The sequence below is a fragment of the Mastigoproctus giganteus genome, chromosome 2 (assembly GCF_048544385.1).
Source record: "Mastigoproctus giganteus isolate SK-2022 chromosome 2, ASM4854438v1, whole genome shotgun sequence".
Lineage (NCBI taxonomy): Eukaryota > Metazoa > Arthropoda > Arachnida > Uropygi > Thelyphonidae > Mastigoproctus > Mastigoproctus giganteus.
The window spans coordinates 215,817,311-215,839,697 of NC_143576.1; the positions used below are offsets into that span (position 1 = coordinate 215,817,311).

The 22,387-nt window shown below is 35.5% G+C and overlaps 1 protein-coding gene across 1 annotated transcript in view; it reads left to right on the top strand.

Annotated features, from left to right (window-relative positions):
• The window catches only part of LOC150090084 (constitutive coactivator of PPAR-gamma-like protein 2), a 138,636-nt gene that overhangs the window by 48,094 nt on the left and 68,155 nt on the right, over nt 1-22,387 (top strand). The window contains exons 3-5 of the mRNA XM_090390169.1: nt 3,096-3,291; nt 3,432-3,560; nt 18,225-18,346. Coding sequence (XP_090246295.1) covers nt 3,096-3,291; nt 3,432-3,560; nt 18,225-18,346 — 447 coding nt within the window. The remainder of the gene's footprint in view (nt 1-3,095; nt 3,292-3,431; nt 3,561-18,224; nt 18,347-22,387) is intronic.

A 22,387-nucleotide genomic window follows, 5' to 3' on the forward strand; every position in this document is an offset into this window, starting at 1 on the left:
TGTCGTAATGCAACAATAGCAAATAGTTTCTCTTACAATTGTTACCCTGTTTATAAAAATTATTGAACACAAAAAATAGTCAGTGGGGACCATTCGTATTTTGAATTAAATTTCTACACCTACCACATCCAGTGTTTTAGACAACCCAAATAACCTTTGATCCTTTGAGGACTGCTGCCTCTAAAATTATTCTTTTTTTTTTTTCCTTAAATTAATTTTTCACCAATTCATTAACTAATATTACATGGAAATCAGTAACTTTTGGTCCCTGGAAACTTTTAGAGCAAGTGTTCTAATCCTTTTGAACACTTCTGAACCTTTATATGTTGATAAGTTAACCCATATCTCCTGAACCTGCACCCCTCTCCCAATAAAAGAACTGATACATAAATCTGGCTACCACCCATCAGATGGTTAGCTGTCAGGACATATATAGGAGTTGCTGCTGTTTGGTAACTGAATGCTCCTGCAATGTAAAGCAATGCGTATCTTAGCTAATTTGTTTCATGCTGATCAGTGGTGCCTTCAGAAATTTTGTTTATGGCTTGTACCTTCCACATTGGTAATTTTTGAACATCAGCATATGACGGTTATAGCTGGTAATATTTTTATCAAATTTCTAGCTTTTTTTTTTTTTTTTTTTTTTGATAAGTTAACCCATATCTCCTAAACCTGCACCCCTCTCCCAATAAAACTTCTGAATTGTGTAAATGTTTGTAAGATAATATATTTGTCACTTCAATTATTATTTTCACAGATTTGGAGAAAACACATTTAAAGGAACCACTTACACTGTAATAGAAAGGTTTAGATTTTTGTGCATATTTTATTTTAATTATTTTTATTTATTATTATTATTTTTTTATGTAGATTTTAATGCTATATTATTGTAATGTGTTGTTCTTTGTGTGTACCTTTCAATTTTATTCACTTACAACTTACCTAACTCTTTTCAAGGGGATTTTTTTAATTTTTTTGTAATAAACCAGCCAAGCTTTTTCCATCATTCAGACCAGTTCATTAAAAATATCAAGTTCGGATGAACTTAATGAATTTTAATGAAAGAATATTTTGATTATGGAAATCATTCAATTGTGCCATCACTAGATATTCGGTGCTATTAGAGCTATACACACGTGCCATCAGGATCTTGAATTCTTCCATATCAAACAAATACTCAATAACAGTAGATAGTCTGTCATTCTGCAAGAGGAAAATAGTAAACTATTAACCAGTCCCAGACTCCTTTCTTTCTCCCCATCATGATTGAACATTGCCCTCCCCACTGCCACCATCTGGAAATTCATCAGATTAGCAACCAAACATAACAGTGATGATAAAATAGGTTCTGGGGGCTGTGCAGTCTGTTACCATTGTAGCAAGTATTACAGCACAAATTCAATCCAAGAACATTAAAAGAGATCAGTCTGGGAAACTCAGATAAATTGATATAGTACTTTTCACTCCTTAGTGGATAGCCATCCACTATGGAGTGGAAAGCTATTTATCCTTAACCTTAGTCTATTGACCTCAGAAAAACTTTAAAAATTCTGTCTTATCCCAGCAAGGTTTTTTATATCTTGCTATAGCCAGGAGTGCTGCACTAATTCCCCCACCAATCCAACTTCCTTCTTATTTTTATCCTCTGCTCTTCCATTCCATCCTGAACTTCCTCCCTTTCTTGTCCATTCATCCTTAGCTGGAGATAGCCTCCAACATTGGTGGTGGGTCCCGATATTGTTGGAAGCTGTCTCCAGCTCAGCTATTGCATAAGAAGCACCAGGATTAAGAGATCTGTCAGGTTGGCCCCTAAGAGAGCTCTTTCCACATATCAGTTGTCATCAAACCCAGAAATGACATCCCCCTACACCTCTGCATGTATGGTCCTCACAACCAAAGGTTAACAGCTGCAACCAGTAAACACTTGTAAAACAATAGCTCGCTAGCTGAGTTCTCTGTTCTAAATAAATAAATAAATAATTTATTTATTTTTTCATTCTTTGTCCTGCAGCTTGTAGATTGTATAATTTGAAGTATATTAATCAAGTGAAATAATGTTACTAATCTAAAGTGATGTTATATTTATTCAATATGTAAATAGTCCCCTCTGTCAGTCTTTTTAGCCACTAATGAAGACTCAGACAAAAGCAGAAATATTTTGGTTTTAATTAAAATTGAATATGTTATAATATTCCAAATTGCTCCATTAATTGCATATAGTGATTCACAGTGAAGCATGCTCAAGTAATTTAATTCCTGCATATAACCAGGACTTCCCTTCTCTGACTGATTGTACTATGTGCTTAGCACAATCCAGTTCACCAAAGGGAATGGAGATTCTCTTGCACCTTACTTGGGGGTGACACTGTCATAATAGTTTATTGGGTTAATCAAACAAGATTTTTCTCTCTTTGTGGAGTTCTCTTGAAAATACCATTTCTTGATTTCTGTATTATTCCTTCTTAATAATTTCCACCATGATTTCCTTTGCCACATTAACCCACTTAATTCTTGGAATCGTTGTTATGAATTGGTAGTTCAGTGTTATTTCTCCATGTCAGAGGTATCATCGTAGAATCCAGTAATGCCCTCATAATTAGTTGTTGTGTCCCTTTCTGTTTTTAGAAGTGCAACATGAAAATTCATGTTAAAACTTCTATGGTCATAATTTTTTAAAAATATATTTTATTACTTTACCTTATTTTCTTATTAATCTTATGCATGTATGTATTAAGTTATTAGTTACAGACATTCATTTCTCTAGTTATTAATTGTAAATAAAATAATGCATTTTAACCATCTAGATGGCATCTTGGTGTATTTGATATGCCAAAAAAAAACTTATGAATCTAATTAACTATTTAGCAGATTAATAAACTTAGCATGGACAATGTTTTTTGAACTTATTATACACTATAGTATGAGAAATAAGGATATATTTTTATAAAGCTTCCCATTTTAAGCTGTTTCTTACTTTTTCTCCCCAAAAACTAATTGGTGAGAAAAATACGTGTGTCTGCTAGATGGTTACTTTCAATCTACCTTCATGAATTTAATTCATTTATAAAATTGATATTTATACTTTAATACTGTAGGCATCTCCTGACACACTTATCAAAGCAGTAGTGGATTTTGTACGTAGCTTACCTTCAATTGACAACCTGGATGCTGTTGGAACCCAAATATTTGGATCATCTGGTCAAGAAAAAATTCAAAAATTTAAGCACTGTGTGCAGTATTACCTAAATGGTACTAAAGATGGGTTTCTACGCTATCGCCCTACCTTACAAGGTAAAACTGGTTTAATTTAGAATTTTATTATTGAATTCATATAAATATTATTTCAGTCAGTGTTTACACAATGTAAATTTAATTCATGTTCAATCAATTCATCAGATTACTATTTTACTTTATTTACATGTTTTTTAAAGGTCGTAGGCATGAGCCTGGATGTTATCCTTCAGTTAAGAATCTAGCTACCATTACAGAACAAATTCAATCAAAAAATCACCAAAAGTCTTCTCAGAGACATAATGCTGATGCGCCAGGTGTATATCCAGGTGAGTAAAGTTGTTCTAAAAAGTACCCCAAAGAACGAGGTGCAAATGTAAAGTAATAAGATTTAATTTTATTATACAACTTCTAGGACAGTCAGACAATGTTGCTTACAGAGATGTGTTCTGACATTTTTAATCATGCATTAAGAGTATTCATGCAATAATTAGGTTATTCTGGAGTGGGGTGGGGTACACGTGTTTTACTTTATATCATAAAGGACTTTTTTTTTCTTTTTTTTTTTTGTAATACAGCAGGAATTAATACCAAATTTTATACAAAGAGGCAATTCAGGTGGAACTTGTGGTCAGCAAACTGATTTGAGTGAGTAGGTAAGGGTCTTCAGTAACTGTCTGGACTTTCTTTGTAAACTAGGTCATTTGTGCTACTCTTATATCCCTTTCTTTCTCTCAATCTGCTAAATGTTTAAAAAAGGCAGTTCTTATTTCTGCTTAATAACTATGCCATTTATATGATGATATTTAAGTATCCCAGTGATTATGGGGAAAATACAAGGTATAATCAAAAAGTTCTAAAACTTAATAATAAAAAAAATTAGATACATATGGCATTTTTATAAGGTCTCCTTCAAAAAGCAGTTTCCCTCTGATAAGCAAATGTCACAATATCCTGGCCACTTCTGGAACATTTACTATTTAAGGCGAACATTCAAGATGTGAATTGCTGCTACTGAAGGTGACAATGTACAAACTGTTATAGAATTTTGGAAGAGATTTAACATCAAAGTTGCCATTATTATGATTGTAGAAGCCCAGAATTATGTTACAAAAGACTGCTTGAATCATGTGTGCCGGAAACTTATCCCTCATTTAATTCGCGATTTTGAAGGCTTTGAACCTTCAGAGCAACTAAAACAAATCAAAGCAGGTTGTGTTGCTATTGCAAAAGAAGTTGGTTTCAAGGAAGTAGAAAATAAAGATGAAGAAGAGCTTCTAGAGTCTCACAATGAGGATCTATCTACTGAAGACTTGCAACAACTTGTTGTAGGCAGCCCCACAAGAACTTAAAACAGCAGAGTTATCAGCTGTTTTAAATGGAATTGAAAAGCAACTGCAGTGGATTAAAGATAATGATTGTAATGGTGATTGTAGTAGTATAGTGCTTGGTGGCATTCAGACCCATTTGGAACCATACAAGCAGCTCCTGTATGAAAGGAGGCAGGAAAAGCAACAAAAGCTAGATAGCTATTTTAAACCAGCGCAGAAGAAAGAAAATCAGGACAGTGAATCACACCCTTCCACATCGGGTATAACAACATTTCATCCTAAGAATGATAACCCTCCTTCTGCCTCTGCTATAACTCACCAGCTACAGCCCTTCACCACACCCACTTCAAACAAGCAAACTTCATATCTTGTCAAGATAAAGTGCTATATTTACTGTAATATTGATTTATTTATTAGAAATTTAAGATGTTTAAACCTGTGTTAGCAATTTTATTGGGTTGCTGAACTCTGTTTTACTTACCAGACTGAACATTTTTTTTTTTTTTTTTTTTTTGAGTGCTCTGTCCCTATCCCTATTTTTTCCATAACCCCTCTCTTGTTTTTAATGCACAAAATACCATAAAGCTGAGATTTTTAGGAACACATGTACTGTGCTATAGCAGAACTGACTGTACTTTGTTTGAAGTTTAAAAACTTCAAACTTTTGTTTTGAAGTTTAATAAATTAAGAAACAAATACTAATTTGTTTCTTAATTTATTTTTCCATTGGTTCTGTGATATAAATAGCCTTTATATTACAGCACTTTGATTATTACCTCGATTTTCCCAGTTACTTCAAGCTGATTGTTCGTGATAATAATAACTGATTTAGGTTCATTGTCTGATGGTTTGATAATTTGAAGTCATCGCATTCTCTGTGACTTTAGAATAATCAAAAATGTGTTTGGAAAAGAATGGTACCCAAATGCATAAGTTTTCATAATTCTTATTTCATCAGCAGCAGATCTTGGATAAGCATTGATCTGTAGAAAAGAAATGAAGCTAACAAAAGGGTAAGATGAGCTCTGTGAAGTAGAAGGTATATGGTTTGAATTATCCATCAGTGATTTTCGCATGAGCAAGTTCTAATGCCCAGAGATATTCAGGACAGTGAAGGTCCCGAATAGAATAATTGTAGACGCTATTTCTATGTTTACAGTTAATACACTTAGGTGCCTTGTTTTTATGAGGACAGTCTGCATAAGTGTGGCCAACATTGACACAGTGGCTGCAGGAAGCTGCCTTATGATAATAGTGCTGTGAGGAGTGACAGAAGCTAAATTATCTAAAACTTGCTTACAACAGCATATTTCCATTATTTGTGGGAAAGCCTAACTATATTCTTTCACTACTCACAATACAGGATAACATTTGAGGTGAAAAACTTTTTATCCAGGTTTGTGGTCTTGATTTTCAAACCAGTATTGATTAGTAGTTTCTAGTATTATACCATTATTCTGTATTGTACACATTGATTTAATTATCTTTTTTTTAGCGATTGTGCGGCTGTTTGTTTGGAAGTTCAAGATCTGATGTGTTAACATCGTAAATAAATTTAATTTGTGCATTTGAACTTTTTATCACATTAGTATGTACATACATTAACTAAGAACAAGGCATATTTTTAATTATATTTAACAAAAGAAGTATGTTTTTTTATTATTTCAATGCAAAACAAATTTGAAAAATTGGTAGACAAACTGATCTTTAGTATATATTTTAGTTCTCCATTCATGCTAGTGGGGCGTTTGAGCTTGCATTACATTTGCTCAACATTTCATGTGTGGTGTGACGTTGGTAGTATTCATCCTTAATGTTGAATTTAAATTTTCATTCATCATGTGGTTTCTGTGCTTCCAAACAAACAAGAATAATAAGCTGCTGTGTGTGTGTGTGTGTGTGTGTGTGTGTGTGTGTGTGTGTGTGTGTGTGTGTGTGTGTGTGTGTGTGTGAGAGAGAGAGAGAGAGAGAGAGAGAGAGAGAGAGAGAGAGAGAGAGAGAGAGTGAGATTAGGAAAAACTTCTTTTGAAAGACATTTATAGAAGTTTAGTAGATTTCTCTTTTTGAACTTCTAGAGCAGCTTATCATTACACCGAAATTCTATTAGTTCCAGCTGTAAATTTGAATTAATAGTGTTATAGGAAGCTTCAAAAGGATTTGCAAAGATTTTCAACATGTTTTAATCACACTCTGTCCTAAGATTCAGAGTCTACCATCGCACCCAAGTTGGGAGTATCTCTATAATACTCGTTGGGATGTCTTCTATGAGAGCAAGCCAAATGAAAATAGACCCGCCTCTCTCAGGATCAAAGAGCTTGTTCAGACTTGGAACGTCGATTTAAATGAAATCTTCCAAGACACAACTACACCTGTTGCTCCTTGGACATATGTGTCTGTCTCTCAAGATACATACTTCCTCCAGTGGGGGAAAAATATACCTTCCTGCAACATCAGACAGTTACATTCAGCTCATGCTACGGACAACCATGCCTGTAAAATTTATACCGATGGTTCAAAAACTGAGAGTATGGTAGGTGCTGCGGCAGTTTTTCCTTTATGTACAATTTCAGCCACACTACCGCTTGTTTGCAGCGTCTTCACAGCTGAATTATATGCCATTAAGTTGGCGCTTAGTAAGGTAATTGAGCTTTCCATCTCATCTGCCATAATTTACACAGATTCTCTTAGTGCTGTCTCTGCCATAAGGAAGAATTCCTCCATTTCTCACCCTACATTGGAACAGATTCATTCCCAGCTATTTGCTTGCAGTGTGTCCAATCGGTCAATTAGTTTTTGCTGGATCCCTGGCCATTCAGGCATTCCGGGAAATGAAAGTGCCGACTTTTCCACTAAACATCCTCAACCCGCTCTCTCACAACATCCTCAGGTTCCTTTCTCTGATTTTAAGTCTGTCGTATGCAAAGCCTGCTACAATAAATGGTCACAGACCTGGAAAAGTGACCCTAACAATAAACTTTACCAGATAAAAGAAGATCCAAAGCTGTGGCTGTCTGGCTTCCAAAGAAACAGATGAGAGGAAGTGGTACTGGCAAGACTCAGAATTGGACACACTCACCATACTCATCTCTTTCTATTATTGGGTGAAAGCCCACCCCAGTGCCCATCCTGTCAGACGCAACTTACAGTCTGTCATTTCCTGGTTGATTGTCCCTTACATTCAACCATCCAGTCAAACGATTTTCAGTCTCTCTCTAAATTGAATATATCACCTGATTTATCTCTCATTTTAGGAAATGAAGCAAATATTGAAGAACTTTTATTATATCTAAAACATATTGGTTTGTACGGAAGCATATAATGTAATTTCTCTAACAATATGCTTTTTGTCAATTAACGCTGAAGAGACACAATTTGGCCTTAGTAGCCCTTGTGTCGTTAAACCGAACAACAACAATCACACTCTGTCTACAAACCTTTCAGTGAGAGATTGTTGAATACATTCTACATGACAAACATATCTTGAACTATTCACATTTGTCATGAGTTTTTTATTTGAAAAATATTTCTTGATAGAATGTTATTTGTTTGTTGTTTTATTTTTTTTTGTTTTTAGGAGCATTATCAACTAAGGCCATATTGCTCCGGGAATATGCATGGTCATTCCCTGACCTTTCCGCATCCTCCGTATTTGGTGGTGATGGGCTCGAACCCCGGTCTAATCAAGAAGCATGTGCTATGCACTGCTGCTCCTTCCCACTTGGCTACGGAGGCACCTTGATAGAATGTTTAAGAGTATGAAAGAGGTTGTTTATGCATGGATATGGCACTTCCATCATTTCTACTATGAAGCTGACTGGCTTCGAAACAGTGTCATCTGGGTGGTGGTAGTGCCCAGCTGAGAATGTGACAGTAGTATTAGCATTAGCATTAGTAGAGGCATTTGCAAGAAAGCAAGCTTATGCAGCATCAGCCAAAAAAAAAAAAAAAAAACCCACTTCCACTTCACCCCTCTGTTCGTTCAAAATACCTGTCCAGCTGAGCCTTAAACTTATTTAGGCTATCAACCTCCACCACAAGGGATAGAAGTCTGTTCCACCAACCAACCACCCGCTGGCTAAAGGCAAATTTCCGCACGTCTATCCTACATCTGCATTTCTATCCTAGTCTTCTCTACCAGAGAAGTGTTTCTTATTCGAAGTAGTCAATACCTAGGCCAACTCGTGAAGGTATTCTCGATATGAATAAACAATGCATTTGTACTACTCTCATCCTTGATTGTATTAGCCTTTACTGTAAACCCCTAGCTTGTAGCCGTGAAGGGTATTGTATATGGCATGTGCCTTTTGTATGCAATAAAGAGTTCTACCTGAGTAGTAGAAATGATGGAAGTGCCATACCCATGCATAAACGATCTCTTTCAGTTTTTTATTTGTTAAAAGTTTCTTGGTAGGGAAGTGAGAAGTGTTATTGTTTGCCAATTGCTAAATAGCTCTAATTTTATTTGAAAGGTTGACACCTTGTTTACAATTTCGCAAATCAGTTGGGTTTGTAATTTCCGAAGTGTAATTTCTCATTTCATCCATTAAGATGGGCTATAATATCTGCCAAAAAAATTAAGTCACAAATTCATTGAATATATTCACATCTTTATTTTTTCTAGTGAAACCATCTTTATTTCCTCAAATAGCAGTATAAAACACTGCAAAACTTTGCCTCTACTAAGCCAACAGATTTAAGAATAGTACATAATATTGCCATATTCAGCTTCTCTTTCCTCAAGAAATATTTTAAATTATCTGTGGTTCAGGGAACTAGATCTGATGAAGTTAACTGCCTTAACAACACCATCCATAACTTTATGAAAATCATGGTCTCTCCCCATCAAATGTTTCAGGTGGATTATTCAGTGATAGCTCTTTTTTGTGTCCCATTTGCCATAGATAGAAGAAACACCATGCCCTTTTGAGCTTCGATCATCGAAGGAACTCTCTCTCGTTGACTATTCCCACAAGTCTATTCAAATCCATATTGCGTTTTTCAGGGCTTTTAAGTAAGCCACCAAGAAGATCAGGTCCCCCTTTCTGACCTTTCAACAGAAATAGGGGCTTGAATGGTTTGAGCAAGCTCTATGCTGATGAGATTTTTCCTCTTGCTCAGATTACAAACCTCAGGGAACATAAACTGAAATTGAGGAAAAACAGTTGTCGAATAGATGTGCAGAAATTTTCCTTTAGCCGGCAGGTAGTTGATTGCTGGAACAAACTTCCATCTGTTGCTGTATATTTATCAATGATATTGATGAAGGTATATCAGGCTTAGTGTCGAAGTTTGCAGATGATACAAAGGTTGGCAGGGTTGTTAATGACAGTAATGGCAGTGTGCTACTGCAACAGGATCTAGATAATTTGGGCAGATGGGCTAAGAAGTGGCAACTGAAGTTTAACCTTGACAAATGCAGAGTACTTCATATGGGTAGAAGTAACCCGAGAGAAAAGTACCAACTGTGTGGTACTACACTTAAGGTGGTAGAAAATGAAAAAGACCTGGGAGTAATTGTGCAGTCAGATATGAAGTTTTCTGAGCAATGCAGACAGGCTGCCAGGGCAGGTCATGGGGTTTTGTCAATGATATATAGGAATTTTGCTAGCAGGGAAAAGGAGGTAATTGTCCCTCTGTACAACGCAATGGTCAGGCCACACCTTGAGTACTGCGTACAGGTCTGGAGGCCTCATTTTAGGAAGGATGTATATTTGCTTGAGCGTGTACAGAGAAGGGCAACAAGATTGGTGAGGGGAATGAAGGGATCCTCTTACCAAGAAAGGCTTAAGTTCTGCAAATTGCAGTAGCTGGAGACTAGGCACCTGTGCGGTGATCTGATTGAGGTGTATAAGGCCTTGAACGGGTTGAGCACGCTGAATTGTGATGGGATCCTTCCACTTGTTCAGATTACGAACCTAAGGAGGCATAAATTCAAATTAAGAATGGACAGATGTAGAATAGATGTGCAGAAATTTGTCTTTAGCCAGCGGGTGGTTAATTGCTGGAACAAACTTCCATCTGTCGTTGTGGAAGTTGATACCTTGAATAAATTTAAGGAGGAACTGGACAGGCATTTGGAGGGAATGGTGTGTTTTTTTTTTTGGCTGATGCTGCATAAGCTCATACACTTGCTTTCTTGCATCACATGCCACTACTACTACTGTCGTGGGAGTTGATAGCTTAAATAAATTCAAGGCAGAACTAGACAAACATTTGGAGCAAATGGGTGGGTGAAATGGGAAGGTTTTTTTTTTTTTTGGCTGGTGCTGTATAAGCTTGCTTTCTTGCATCATATGCCTCTAATAGAGCTCAACCATTTCTTCTTTTATTTCAAATTCTGATATTATCCCATGTGCAAATATACACGTTTGTGAAGTTGAAACATTAGTTGACTCTTTTACTGTCAATGAATAATAAACACATTTTCTGAAAATTTGGTTTCAACATCATGTGAAATTTTTACCAGGCGACATTGTACAGTCATGAAAAATTTGAATTTTTCCACACAATTTGCACGACATGGCTTCTGTGATGCAACGACGTGTAAACATTTTTTAATATAAAAGGTCTTGGTGATTTCACAGTCAAATGAGATATATCAAAGCTGACTTCCAAAGCTTATCCTGGAGTATCTGAACAGTTTGTTGTGCTCCAATCATCTTAGAAATTTTTTATTTTCTAAACTCTCCAGCAAGTTAAGATGAATTCCAAATGTTTCATTTCATAGTGACGTTTTAAATTATACTCCTTTGAAATACTTATAATCTGATTCCATATTAAACAGATAATGTAGTTTTTTTCTTCTATAAAACTTTTTCTGTCCATTGGTTTTGAAATATTTTTCATTCTTCACATATGGTCCATTTTTTGTTGATCTGCTATTAGTTGCCATTTTATAAGGGTATTAAAATAATTTAATATATAAAATATGTTACAAAACCAATAAAACCAGACTGCACAGAAACAAAACCAGACTGCACAGAAACATATAAATCCACATAGTTGTCAAATTAATAGAAAATAATTATACTTGAAGACATAAAAAAAAGAACAGTGATAATTTCTTTGTTAGATCTAGATATAATTCTGTAAATAAGAGTAAATAAATAAAAAAAAAAAAAAAAAAAATTAGAATCCCAAGATAAATACAACCATCGAAGTGGATTACACATCAAGGATAGAATTGTTACGAATGATGATAATTTTAAAATAATATCATGCTACGTCATTTCATTTTTTTTTTTTTATTTGCAATGGAAAATGTTATTAAATTGGTATAAATATATTATTAAATAGGTGCATCTTATTATTACTATCAGAAAATTGCTGTATTATAAAAGTAAAATATTGTTTAAAAAATTTTGGAATCAACATGAGTGTTTGCAGGCTGCAGGTTATGCACCTCTGCTATACACAAACTTTGGGTTTGTTGATTGGCAATTTTGCTTGCTTTTCTTCCTCACATCCCCATTCTTTGTAACAAAATAAAAAACTTTGCTACAATGGTATTCCAAATTTCAAGAACCCATACAGTGCCGGAAAATCAAAACATTAAAACTGTTAGGTGATACAATTTTGAAATACAGGCAGTTCCTGCTTTAAGATTTTTTTTTTTTTTTTTTTTGCGAGTATCAACAAAATCGAAAATATGAACATTAATTGCAAAAAAAAGAATGTTAAACTTTCATAAATCCTGCATTTCAAACCATGTGCATAGCTATACAATACAGTGCACCCTGCTTTATGATATTAATTTGTTCCAGAGACACCATCATATTGTGAAAATATAATATGAACCCAATAACACATTGTTTTTTAGTCATTCGTTTTAAGACCTCGGAAGTTGAACTTTTCGCTATATAACTAAGCTATTTATCTCTCTAAAAGGTCATTTTTATAATGGAAATTGTATTAGTTACCAATTCAAATCAATTAAAGCGCACTACACTTTCATTGTTATCATATGTTCTGTTATAAGAATCAATTTTGAATGCCTTTGTGATATTTTTCTAAAGCACTTTTCTGGAGGTCACTACCATAAAACAATTTGCACTTTCCAGTTTATTGGGCTTTTCTGTTAGTGCATCTAATTATAAACAGGTAGTAAACTCTATCTTATTGCATTTGCGATAATACCGATAACTGCAATTGTGTGGGTTTTTACGTTATTTTGGTAAAATGTGTTTCCCCTTCACTGCAATCTTAAATCATAAAAAGCATAAATAAATTTTCAGAATCTGCTTTTCATTCCTTTTTTTTTTAACGTTGTAAACTTGTTATTCTGCACAAATCGTGTTAGTTAGTTGCAATTTGTGCAACTAACTAACGTGCTGCTAAAAAATGCATACAATGCATACACTTTAAAATTTATAAAGAAAAGAGAAGGTTATCTTGGAAACAAATGCCTCTTGAAGCATTTCTGAAGAAGATAACTCCTTCTGCAACAAACCAACAACGAGTGATCAGTGAGTGTGCATTTAGTAAATGATGAAGAGTAAACATTCTTTAACATTTGTAAGTCATAAATAATTTCTTTAAATTATAATTTGCTCGATTTTACAGGCTATATTTTCATTTCTTTGGATAAATCAATCATTGTTTAAACCTAAACTAATTAGCTAACTAATTTCATTGTTGAGAACGTAACCCCTTTTTTAACATTGTCTATGGGTAATAAATTCCCGCTTTATGAGCATGTGCTAGGAACGAATTAACTTGTAAAGTCAGGAACTACCTGTATAGCGCTAGTAGTGGCATAACTAGGGTGAGGCAGGTGGGACACGTGCCCTGGGCTTCAAATTGAGGGGGGGTGCCTTTTTATGGTTAAAAAAATGCAAAATTCCAAAAGAACAGTTTTCAAGGGGTGCCATTCCCCCCCCCCCTGGCGGGCATCAAAATGACAATTCCGCCACTAGGTGCTAGCATCCAGTTCAAAAGAATTTCTCTTAACTGTTCAGTGTGACTGTCTGTTAATTATGCTTGGAACTATCCTGCCATCTAGCCCTTGTAGGCACAGTGCCCTTGAACTTACATGTTACATACAGAGGTTTCTGTTACTGTATAAGGAAAAATATACGTCACCAGTTTCCAACATTACAATTGACAGTGCAGCAGATTCTAGAAAGGAGAAACAGACTTGCTGGAATGAAGTAGCATATTAGTGGCAGTCAAGAGATGATTGTCAAAAAGGACAAGTTACCAAAACATTTCTACTAAATTTATTAGTTGCTTTTGATAAGGCTCATCAAAAACAGTTTTATCTGGAACTATTTATATCTTATGTTATCACTGGCATGGATTATTTATAATTACTTTATCTACAATACTGAAAAACTGGGAAAAAACTTAAGTGCATGACACTAAAGCAGAAATAAAAAACAAAACAAATTCATGGTGCAAAACATAAAGCTTGTAACAAAACTTTTCGAGTGATACCAACAAATGTGTGTATCAAATTTGCCAATATCAGGTCCAACTTTGAAAGAAAAGGCTACTTATGTAGCTCAGCAACATGGAATTAGTGATTTCAAATGTAGCATTTGAAGTCACAAGGACAGAAATAACTCGGTTTTGTGAAATGTCTGCAGAGTGTCTGGATCAGTTGGCATCATTTGACAAAAAAAAAGGCTACCGATTGGTTGTGTTCTGTAAGGTTCATTCTTGAAAAATGTGATCTTGATGAAATGGGTTTATTATATAATTTGCTATTCAAAGAGAGTCTTGTATTAGTGGAAAATTAAGCAAGCAAAGAATCACTGTTCTGTTATGCTGCAATGCAGATGGCAGTACAAAACTACGTCCATTCGTGATTTGGCAAATTTTCCCAAGTCAAAATGTTTTAAAGAAGTTAACCAACTTCCACGTGATTATGAGGCGAATAGAAGTGTTTGGCTTATGCACAATGTTTTTCATTCTTGGCTGTCAAAAGTGGACAGAAGAATAGCTTCAGAAAAAGGAACATTTGACGATTCTGAATTGTTGCACAGCACATTCTTGTGGCGATTTTAAGTTTACAAACATACAAATGTTGTTTTCGCCTCCCAGTATCACCAGTTTTATGCAGACACTGGATATGGCACTTGATCCAGAACATAGGAGGGAAAATTTGCAGCCAAAGTAGAATACTTTGGATGCTATCCATAATCTTGTTTTTGCTTGGGACAGTATTGCATCAAGTGTAATCAACTTCTTCAGAAAGAGTGACTTTGAAGGAAACATTGAAAAACATAGTCCATCAGAAATGTGATAGCAACATTGAGGAATGGGAGAATTTGAAAGAGCATATGGATTTTATCGTTGAATTTGAGGAGTTTGTTAAAGTGGATGATGAAGTTATCTAGGCAATGCGAACACTGAAAGAACTGCTGAGCACCAAGCAAAATGAAGTTTTTGTTACAGGCAGTGAAATTGAAAAGTGTGTGCTTTTTATTAATTTAATATATTTTATTATTTCATTTATTTTTGTTATTATTATTTCATATTATTCTTAGATATATATACCAAAAAACATTATTGAAAAACATAGTCCACCACACTTTTGGCAAACCTCATTATTACAAAACATGAAAATTTGTCCCTTGAACTTTGTATTAATGAGAATGCTACTGCGTGTGGTATTGTCTGTTTCTTCTTTTATTTCATCTTCCATTTCTTCTGTCCAAGGGTTTGAGATGTGCAAAACTATATGAGTGTGTGGCTGATCTCTTCTGAGGTGGATTTTTGCAAGCTTCCCTAATTTATACATCTTTGCTAAGTAACACATACACGTTGAACAAATATAATGCTACCCTCATTCCTGGCCTTCTTACAGAGTTGTTTCACTACATAGTACCACAGCAGAGTTGAAATAATGGCCACGAGCTATTCTACATAAACTCCAGCACATACCCATGTCAAATGACATTTACAATTACCAGACTATATAAAGATGAGTATATTACGAGATTATGGAAATACAGTCAAAATTCTTTATAGCAAACCCCCAAGAGATTGAGAAAAATAGTTGTTTTATCAAAAGGACATATCAATAGTTCATAAAATCAGCAAAGACTAAAGAACAGTTTGAACATTTAATGTAATCCTATTAATACAATATAGTATAATCTAATTTAGAATAGGTACTATAGTATTAAACAAGAAAATGAAGATTGTAAATTTTGCATTGATTGTAAGGTGTAGTAAAATTAATTTGAAAATTACATATATACAATAATTACTGTATACATTAGTACATATGTATGGTATCTATGTAAATACTTAAATAGCAAAGCTTAACCAAAGACTGGGAAATTGGTTTCAGACTTTAACACGTTCACTGCCAGCTTTGACTTACAACCTTAATGAGCCAAATTCAGAAATTATGGATTAAGTTAATCTGGATTACAGAGACATTTTTGGCCTTACTTTCCACTGTGGTTGAATTAATCAACTATATTAAATAATTAAACTTCACACCAACCAGTACTTGAAAATATTTTAATACTGTAACTAAAAACACTGTATTTACAATAAAATAAAACTAGTTTAAAATATTTAAAATATATAAATAAAAACAATTAAAATATGACTGAAAACATATTAAAGAACGTTAAAAATTTAAAATATACCGTAACAACTGTAGCTTTCGGAGACGGCAGTCTCCTATCTCAACAGCATACATTTTGCTGTATGCGACATCCTTAAATAGCAGGTCCGGCTGATGTTGCAGATGAATCGAACAGGTACTTTGCATCTATAATTACTAATGAAAGACACTTCGTGCTTAGAACAAGCTATGTGAGTGAGTCTGACCCATATGAAATTAGCAATGTCTAATTACAGATGATTGTTTATTAGAAAAACTTGGGCATAAAAGCAATAAGGCTCCTGGAGTTGATGGCATGTACCCTGTAGTTTTGAGGGAACCCATGAAGTTAATTATGAGAACATGTTTGGACTCTGGGGAGGTACCTTTGGATTAGAGATGTTTGTTATTTGGTTTTTAGGAGCATTAGCAACTAAGGCCATATTGCTCCGGGGATATGCGGTGATCATTCCCTGACCTTTCCGCATCCTCCGTATTTGGTGGTCACGGGCTCGAACCTCGGTCTAATCAAGAAGCGTGTGCTACACACTGCTGCTCCTGCCTACCTGACTACGGAGGCACCTTGGATTAGAGAAGTGGGAATGTATCGCCAATACATTAAAGCGGTTTTAAGAGTGAAGTTGGTAACTACAGACTGGTTAGTCTGACTTCAGTGGTAGGAAAAATCTTAGGGCAGTGATAAGTGCAATCCAGGGACATTTAGAAAGATATGGCATTCTGAAGGACACACAACATGGCTTTGTTAAGGTGAATCATGTTTATTTTAAGAAACTAACAAAACTAACTTAGTAGGCTATTTTGACACAGTTACTTGTGAGCTGGATTTAGAGAATAATTTTGACATAGTTTATTTGGGTTTTAGCAAAGCATTTGACTTGGTCACTCATGAGAGGATACTGTATAGGCTTAAACAGGTTTGGATCACTGGTAAAATTCTAAAAGGGATTGCTGGGTGGCTGCAGGGCAGAGGATTGTAATTAATACATATTCTTCAGATCAGCGCAACATCAGGAGTGGGGGTCCCTCGAGGACTGGTTCTTGGACCATTGTTATTTCTCATTTTCATAAATGGCATGATGAATGGGTAGAAGGTGTGATGTCAAAATTTGCAGATGACATAACTGGCAGAGTCATGAATGATCAGTGCCAAGCAGCACTCCTTCAGGATGACTTGAACAGACTTCAGAGAAGTGGCAGCTATGTTTCAATGCTGGTAAATACAAGGTCTTATTGGGGAATAATAACCCACAAATAAACTATATGCTTGGTGGGGTTGTATTAAAAAGAGTGGAGGAGGAGGAAAGGGATCTGGGAGTTACAATACATGCAGATATGAAGTTTTCTGAACAGTGTAAACAGGCAGCCAGGAAAGCCCATGGTGTCCTAGCGATGATTTATCAAACGTTATCCTGTTGAGATAGGGAGGTTGTAATCCCATTATATAAAGCAATTGTAAAACCACATTTGAAATACTGTGTTCAAGTGTAGAGATCTCATCTGAAAAAGACATTGAGATTCTTGAGAGGGTCTAAAGATGGGCAAAGCTAATGATGGTGAGGACTGTGGGCTGCAGTGCTTGGCAACGAGGTACTCAGAGTTGACCTGATTGAGGTTTATAAGGCTCAGAGGTGTATTAGTAAACTGAATGAAGGTGAAATTTTCACTGTTCCAAAGAATTACAGAATGAGGGGTCATAAATTCAAATTACAGGGCTTAAGGTTTACATTAGATTGTAGTAAGTTTTCTTTTGGCCAGTGAGTCGTTGATAGCTGGAATAAGTTATCCTCGCAGGTAGTTGAGGCTGACAGTTTGAATAAATTGAAAGGTCAACTGGATACTTACCTGTGTGAGGAGGGAAGCATATAATTTGTGTTTTCTTATCTACTTGGTTGGGTTTTTTTGTTGCCAGACAGTAAAAGCCTGTGGCTTCCTTGCACTACATGGTCAATATTATATATCAGCTCTATAGAAATCAAATAATATTATAGTTGTGTAATATTTAAAGATTAAAGCTTAATTTTTATTTTAAAACAGTTGGATGCATTGCATTCTAGATGTATTAGCATTTAATTTTACAGGAAGTGAGACCACCAGTGGATCAAGTTTAACTTCTATAGTTAATTCTGCTAATGGAGAAGATGCATTTCCCCAGCCCCCTTCAGATTCTGCCAGATTTGCTTCAGAGACAGATGAAAGTGAAGTATGTATTATATAGATTTTGAAAGTAATCTTATATCAATTTGTTTCCATATTTATCAGTTTTTTTTTTTTTTTTTTTTTAATACCATTAATGATGTCATTGTTATTACTACACTGGTAACTTTATTAGGATCACAAGCCAATATACTATGTAAGACTGTAATTATATCACTGCTCTGACATAGAATGGAATCATCAGGTGTTGAAAATATTGTACCATGCATGCAACAAAATTGTTTCATGGAGTGATGTGGGCTGTCTTGCCAATGAACATGCCTTTCCTTTTCATCCTGTAGACACTTAATGGAATTGAAATCTGGAGATTCGGCTGGTCAGAACAGATGCTTGATATCAGTATCTTCCTTGTGCTCCTCAAACTGCTCTCTCACACATTTGGCATAATGGGTGCTTGTGCTGTTATCTTGAAAGCACCCTAATCCTTAAGAGTAAATGTGGAAATCTGTCAGATATACCCGATCCTCACTGATGTTCATATATACGTAGGCATTCACAGTGCCTGGTCCATACAGCTGTATTTTCTGGACAATCGTACATGTCTCAGTCTCCTGTTCTCATAATGCATTCTTTGTCGGGTTCTTTACATGGTGCAAGTACTGATGACTTGCGGTATTTTTTTTTTTTTTTTTTTTTATTCTGGCATTATATACATAGGTGTATTATTCCATCTTTTGGTGGTGATTACACTTGATAATTCTCTGAAGTCATCAAGCACCTCACTCTGTCATCTTACATTTTTGGTTGCAGTTGCATCCATTCATGGATATTTTCTAGGCATTTTTCCGTTCATTACAGACTTGAATGACATTAGACTTTGAACACTTAACAAGTGCAACTCTTCTCTGTGCTGTAGTACCCCTACTAAATGCATACTGATAATCATACGTCTTTGGAAGTCTGTAGAAATATCCATTCCTCATTGCTGGTCAGCTGAGGTAGGCATTAATCAGGTCACACAGAGTTATAGCACTTTCTCACACACTTCACATGCCATGTGATCACTTTGATTTACGTATTTTTACATAGATGGTGCATATAACCAAAATTTTCATGTTTTAATAAAGTGACCAGGCATTGTATAAACTTTAAAGGTAGGCTATTAATAAAATCTAAAATTGAAATAACAGCAGTCTCTTCAGTATACAGAAGTGATTGTGCCTGGACACCAAATTCTGGTAGCATTTGTTTACTGAAAATTTCAGACATAAGAAACCATGCAGTGCAATGTATCTTTAATTTTTTTCTGACCATTACTAATTTATATATTGTATAAACTTAATTTATTTGTTTCAAGTAAAAAAAATACAATAAATGTGTATAAATAGAAATAGAAATGATCCTAGGGATTTTTTTTTTTTAAAATATATATTCATATGGCAGGGATAAAAAGTTATTTCCATAGTATTCACTTTGCCTACTGTACTGCTAATTTTTAAAGTAATGAATACAGGCTTACTTCATTTAAATAAGATAGTTGATATTTAATAATTCTGGTACTGTTGCTGTTTTCAGCAGAAAATCAATCTGACTCATTTCCCTAATTATATTTTGTTTCACAATTCCTAATATTAAACATTTATCATCATTATCATCAAAATCTGTATAATAAAAAGGTGTATAAAGTAAAACACGACTTTTTGAAAGAGCAAATTTCAAGGTTAGCACATGCCAAATATAGGTTCTTATGTTCTCATGATTTTTTTCATTCATCATCACTTCTGATCTTTTTCTCTAAGGCACTTCTGTAGATTTTTACCTGGTACCATATGGAGTGACATCCGACTGTAATTGTTACAATTAATGCCTTTCTCCAAGCTTCTGGACTCTGTTCTTTTGAAAATAGATGGTAATGTGATGTATTAGAATTAGTCAGAAATTCCCCAGTAATCTGCTACTTTCCAGTTTTCCAACAAATTTAGTTTTCTTCTGATTTTTGTTGAAGTTTGTTATTTTTCAAATATGTAGATACGTGTGGTTTCCTTCCCCAGTTACAGACTTCCCAGATTTAATGATATGGGCTCTGTTTGTTGACTGTCATATCTGGATAAGAGCAGCACATGATTTCTGCATGAATATTCAGTACCAGGAATAAAAGCCTTAATTTTAATACATGGAGAAATCATTAATTATTTTTCATTTAAAGTGTTCTTCAACACCTAATGCCTTACTCTTCATACATTGTTCATTATCAGTGCTTTGCATGGTTATGACAGAAGTCTGGCTTAATAAAGCCACGATTTGGTGTTTATGGTTACCTCATATATAAACAATAATATTGTATTAGAAAAGCAATTATTATTTTTAAGAATTGAGACAAGTATATAGGTATGCATGCCTGTATTTTTAAGTTACAAAAAAGAAAGGTTTGGGGTTATCTAAATTTGTCCAGCATGATCGTGATCATTTATGCCCATATCCCAGTAATACTTCTATAGTCCAGTACTAATTTTCTGCTTTTTCACATAAAAAGTACAAAACTTTTTCGTGTTCTTTTGTTTTCTGAACTTCTTATATCATAAGTTATTTGTATATTTTACAAATGTGTTTTTTTTTTGTTGTTGTTGTTAAAGAAAAAAGTATGATTACTTTAAATGTATATAAATGTTCCATTTTTGAAGCGAATTTATGAAAAATAGCATTTTGCATAACTTATTTTTTATTCACCTCTCAGAGCCTTATACACCTTGGTCAAATCTACCTATATTGTCTAGTTGCCAAACTCAGCAGCCCGCATATTCAAAGTCTTTCCTCGTATGGATGCCCCTTTGCCATATAGCGCAATGAAGTCATAACCGTTGTTCTCCGACATGTTTTCAGTATATTATTTAATTTTGTGTAATAACTTCGACTCCCCCAATAAAAAAAAAGTTTCCCTTGCAGTTCCTTATACTGACATAGATGCACTGGTATCTCACTGAACTGCAACTTTCTCTCACCTGAAACCCCTCAACGTGGGCACCTGTACGTGGTGAGGGGACCTCCCAGTGATGCTGCTGGTTTTCCAGATTAGCATCACTGGGATCCAACGCCCATACCTTGGTTCCAGGGTTACACCATTGGAATCCGGCGTGTGCAGCCGTGCGCCGCGACTCGTGGAAGCGGAAAGGGGGATCCTGGTGGTTGAGGGGCCCAGCCTTAATACACCACTTTGGCCCCTGTTTCGACAAGACGGGCGGTCCCGGACCGGCTCGACTGGGATCAATCGGCGGGTGGTTTTATACTGCTAGGGTCAACTGCGTTCCAATAAGTCTCCCTCCCTTTGGTCCTGGGACGGGATAAAGACTTATTGGTAACGTGGGTATGGTGTTCTAAGCGAACTCGGCGTCCCATTCATGTACGCAGTACCTGCTAGTTCACGAGTGGGTGCCCCCTCGTAGGGCTCCGTGGTGGGTGAGGTACTTAGGCATCAGACACTTTCTCTTTACTCCTATGAGTAATCTAAATCTTTCTTCTGGGGCCCCAACAAGGCCCCTACCTAATCGAGACGAAACCACAGAAAATACATCTGCAAAAAGAGCCAGAACTGAGGATACACCACCATCTGTGACACCGCTTTTCCTCATTCTCCATTCCACCGGAGAGCAGACACTCGGGAAAATGTCACCCTTTTTCATCCAGAAAGGATTAGAAGGGTTGACAGGATCTCCAAAATCTGTAAAAAGGCTACGTTCTGGAGACATTTTAGTCGAGGCTGCAAGCCAAAAACATGCACAAAAACTGAAAGCCACATCGTTAGGGGGACTACCCATCGTCGTTACCCCCCATAAAACCTTGAATTTCTCATGCGGTGTCATATCAGAGTGGGATCTTCTTCATGTTTCTGAAGAAGAGATCTGCTCTGAACTTAAAGACCAAGGAGTGACGGCTGTGAAAAGAATATCGATGCGGAAGGATGGGAATCTCGTCCCTACCCGAGTTCTCATCGTGACGTTCAACACCCCACGGCCTCCAAGTTCTATAAAAGCAGGCTATTTAAACTGCCCAGTGAGGATTTATATCCCGAACCCACTGAGGTGTTTTAAAT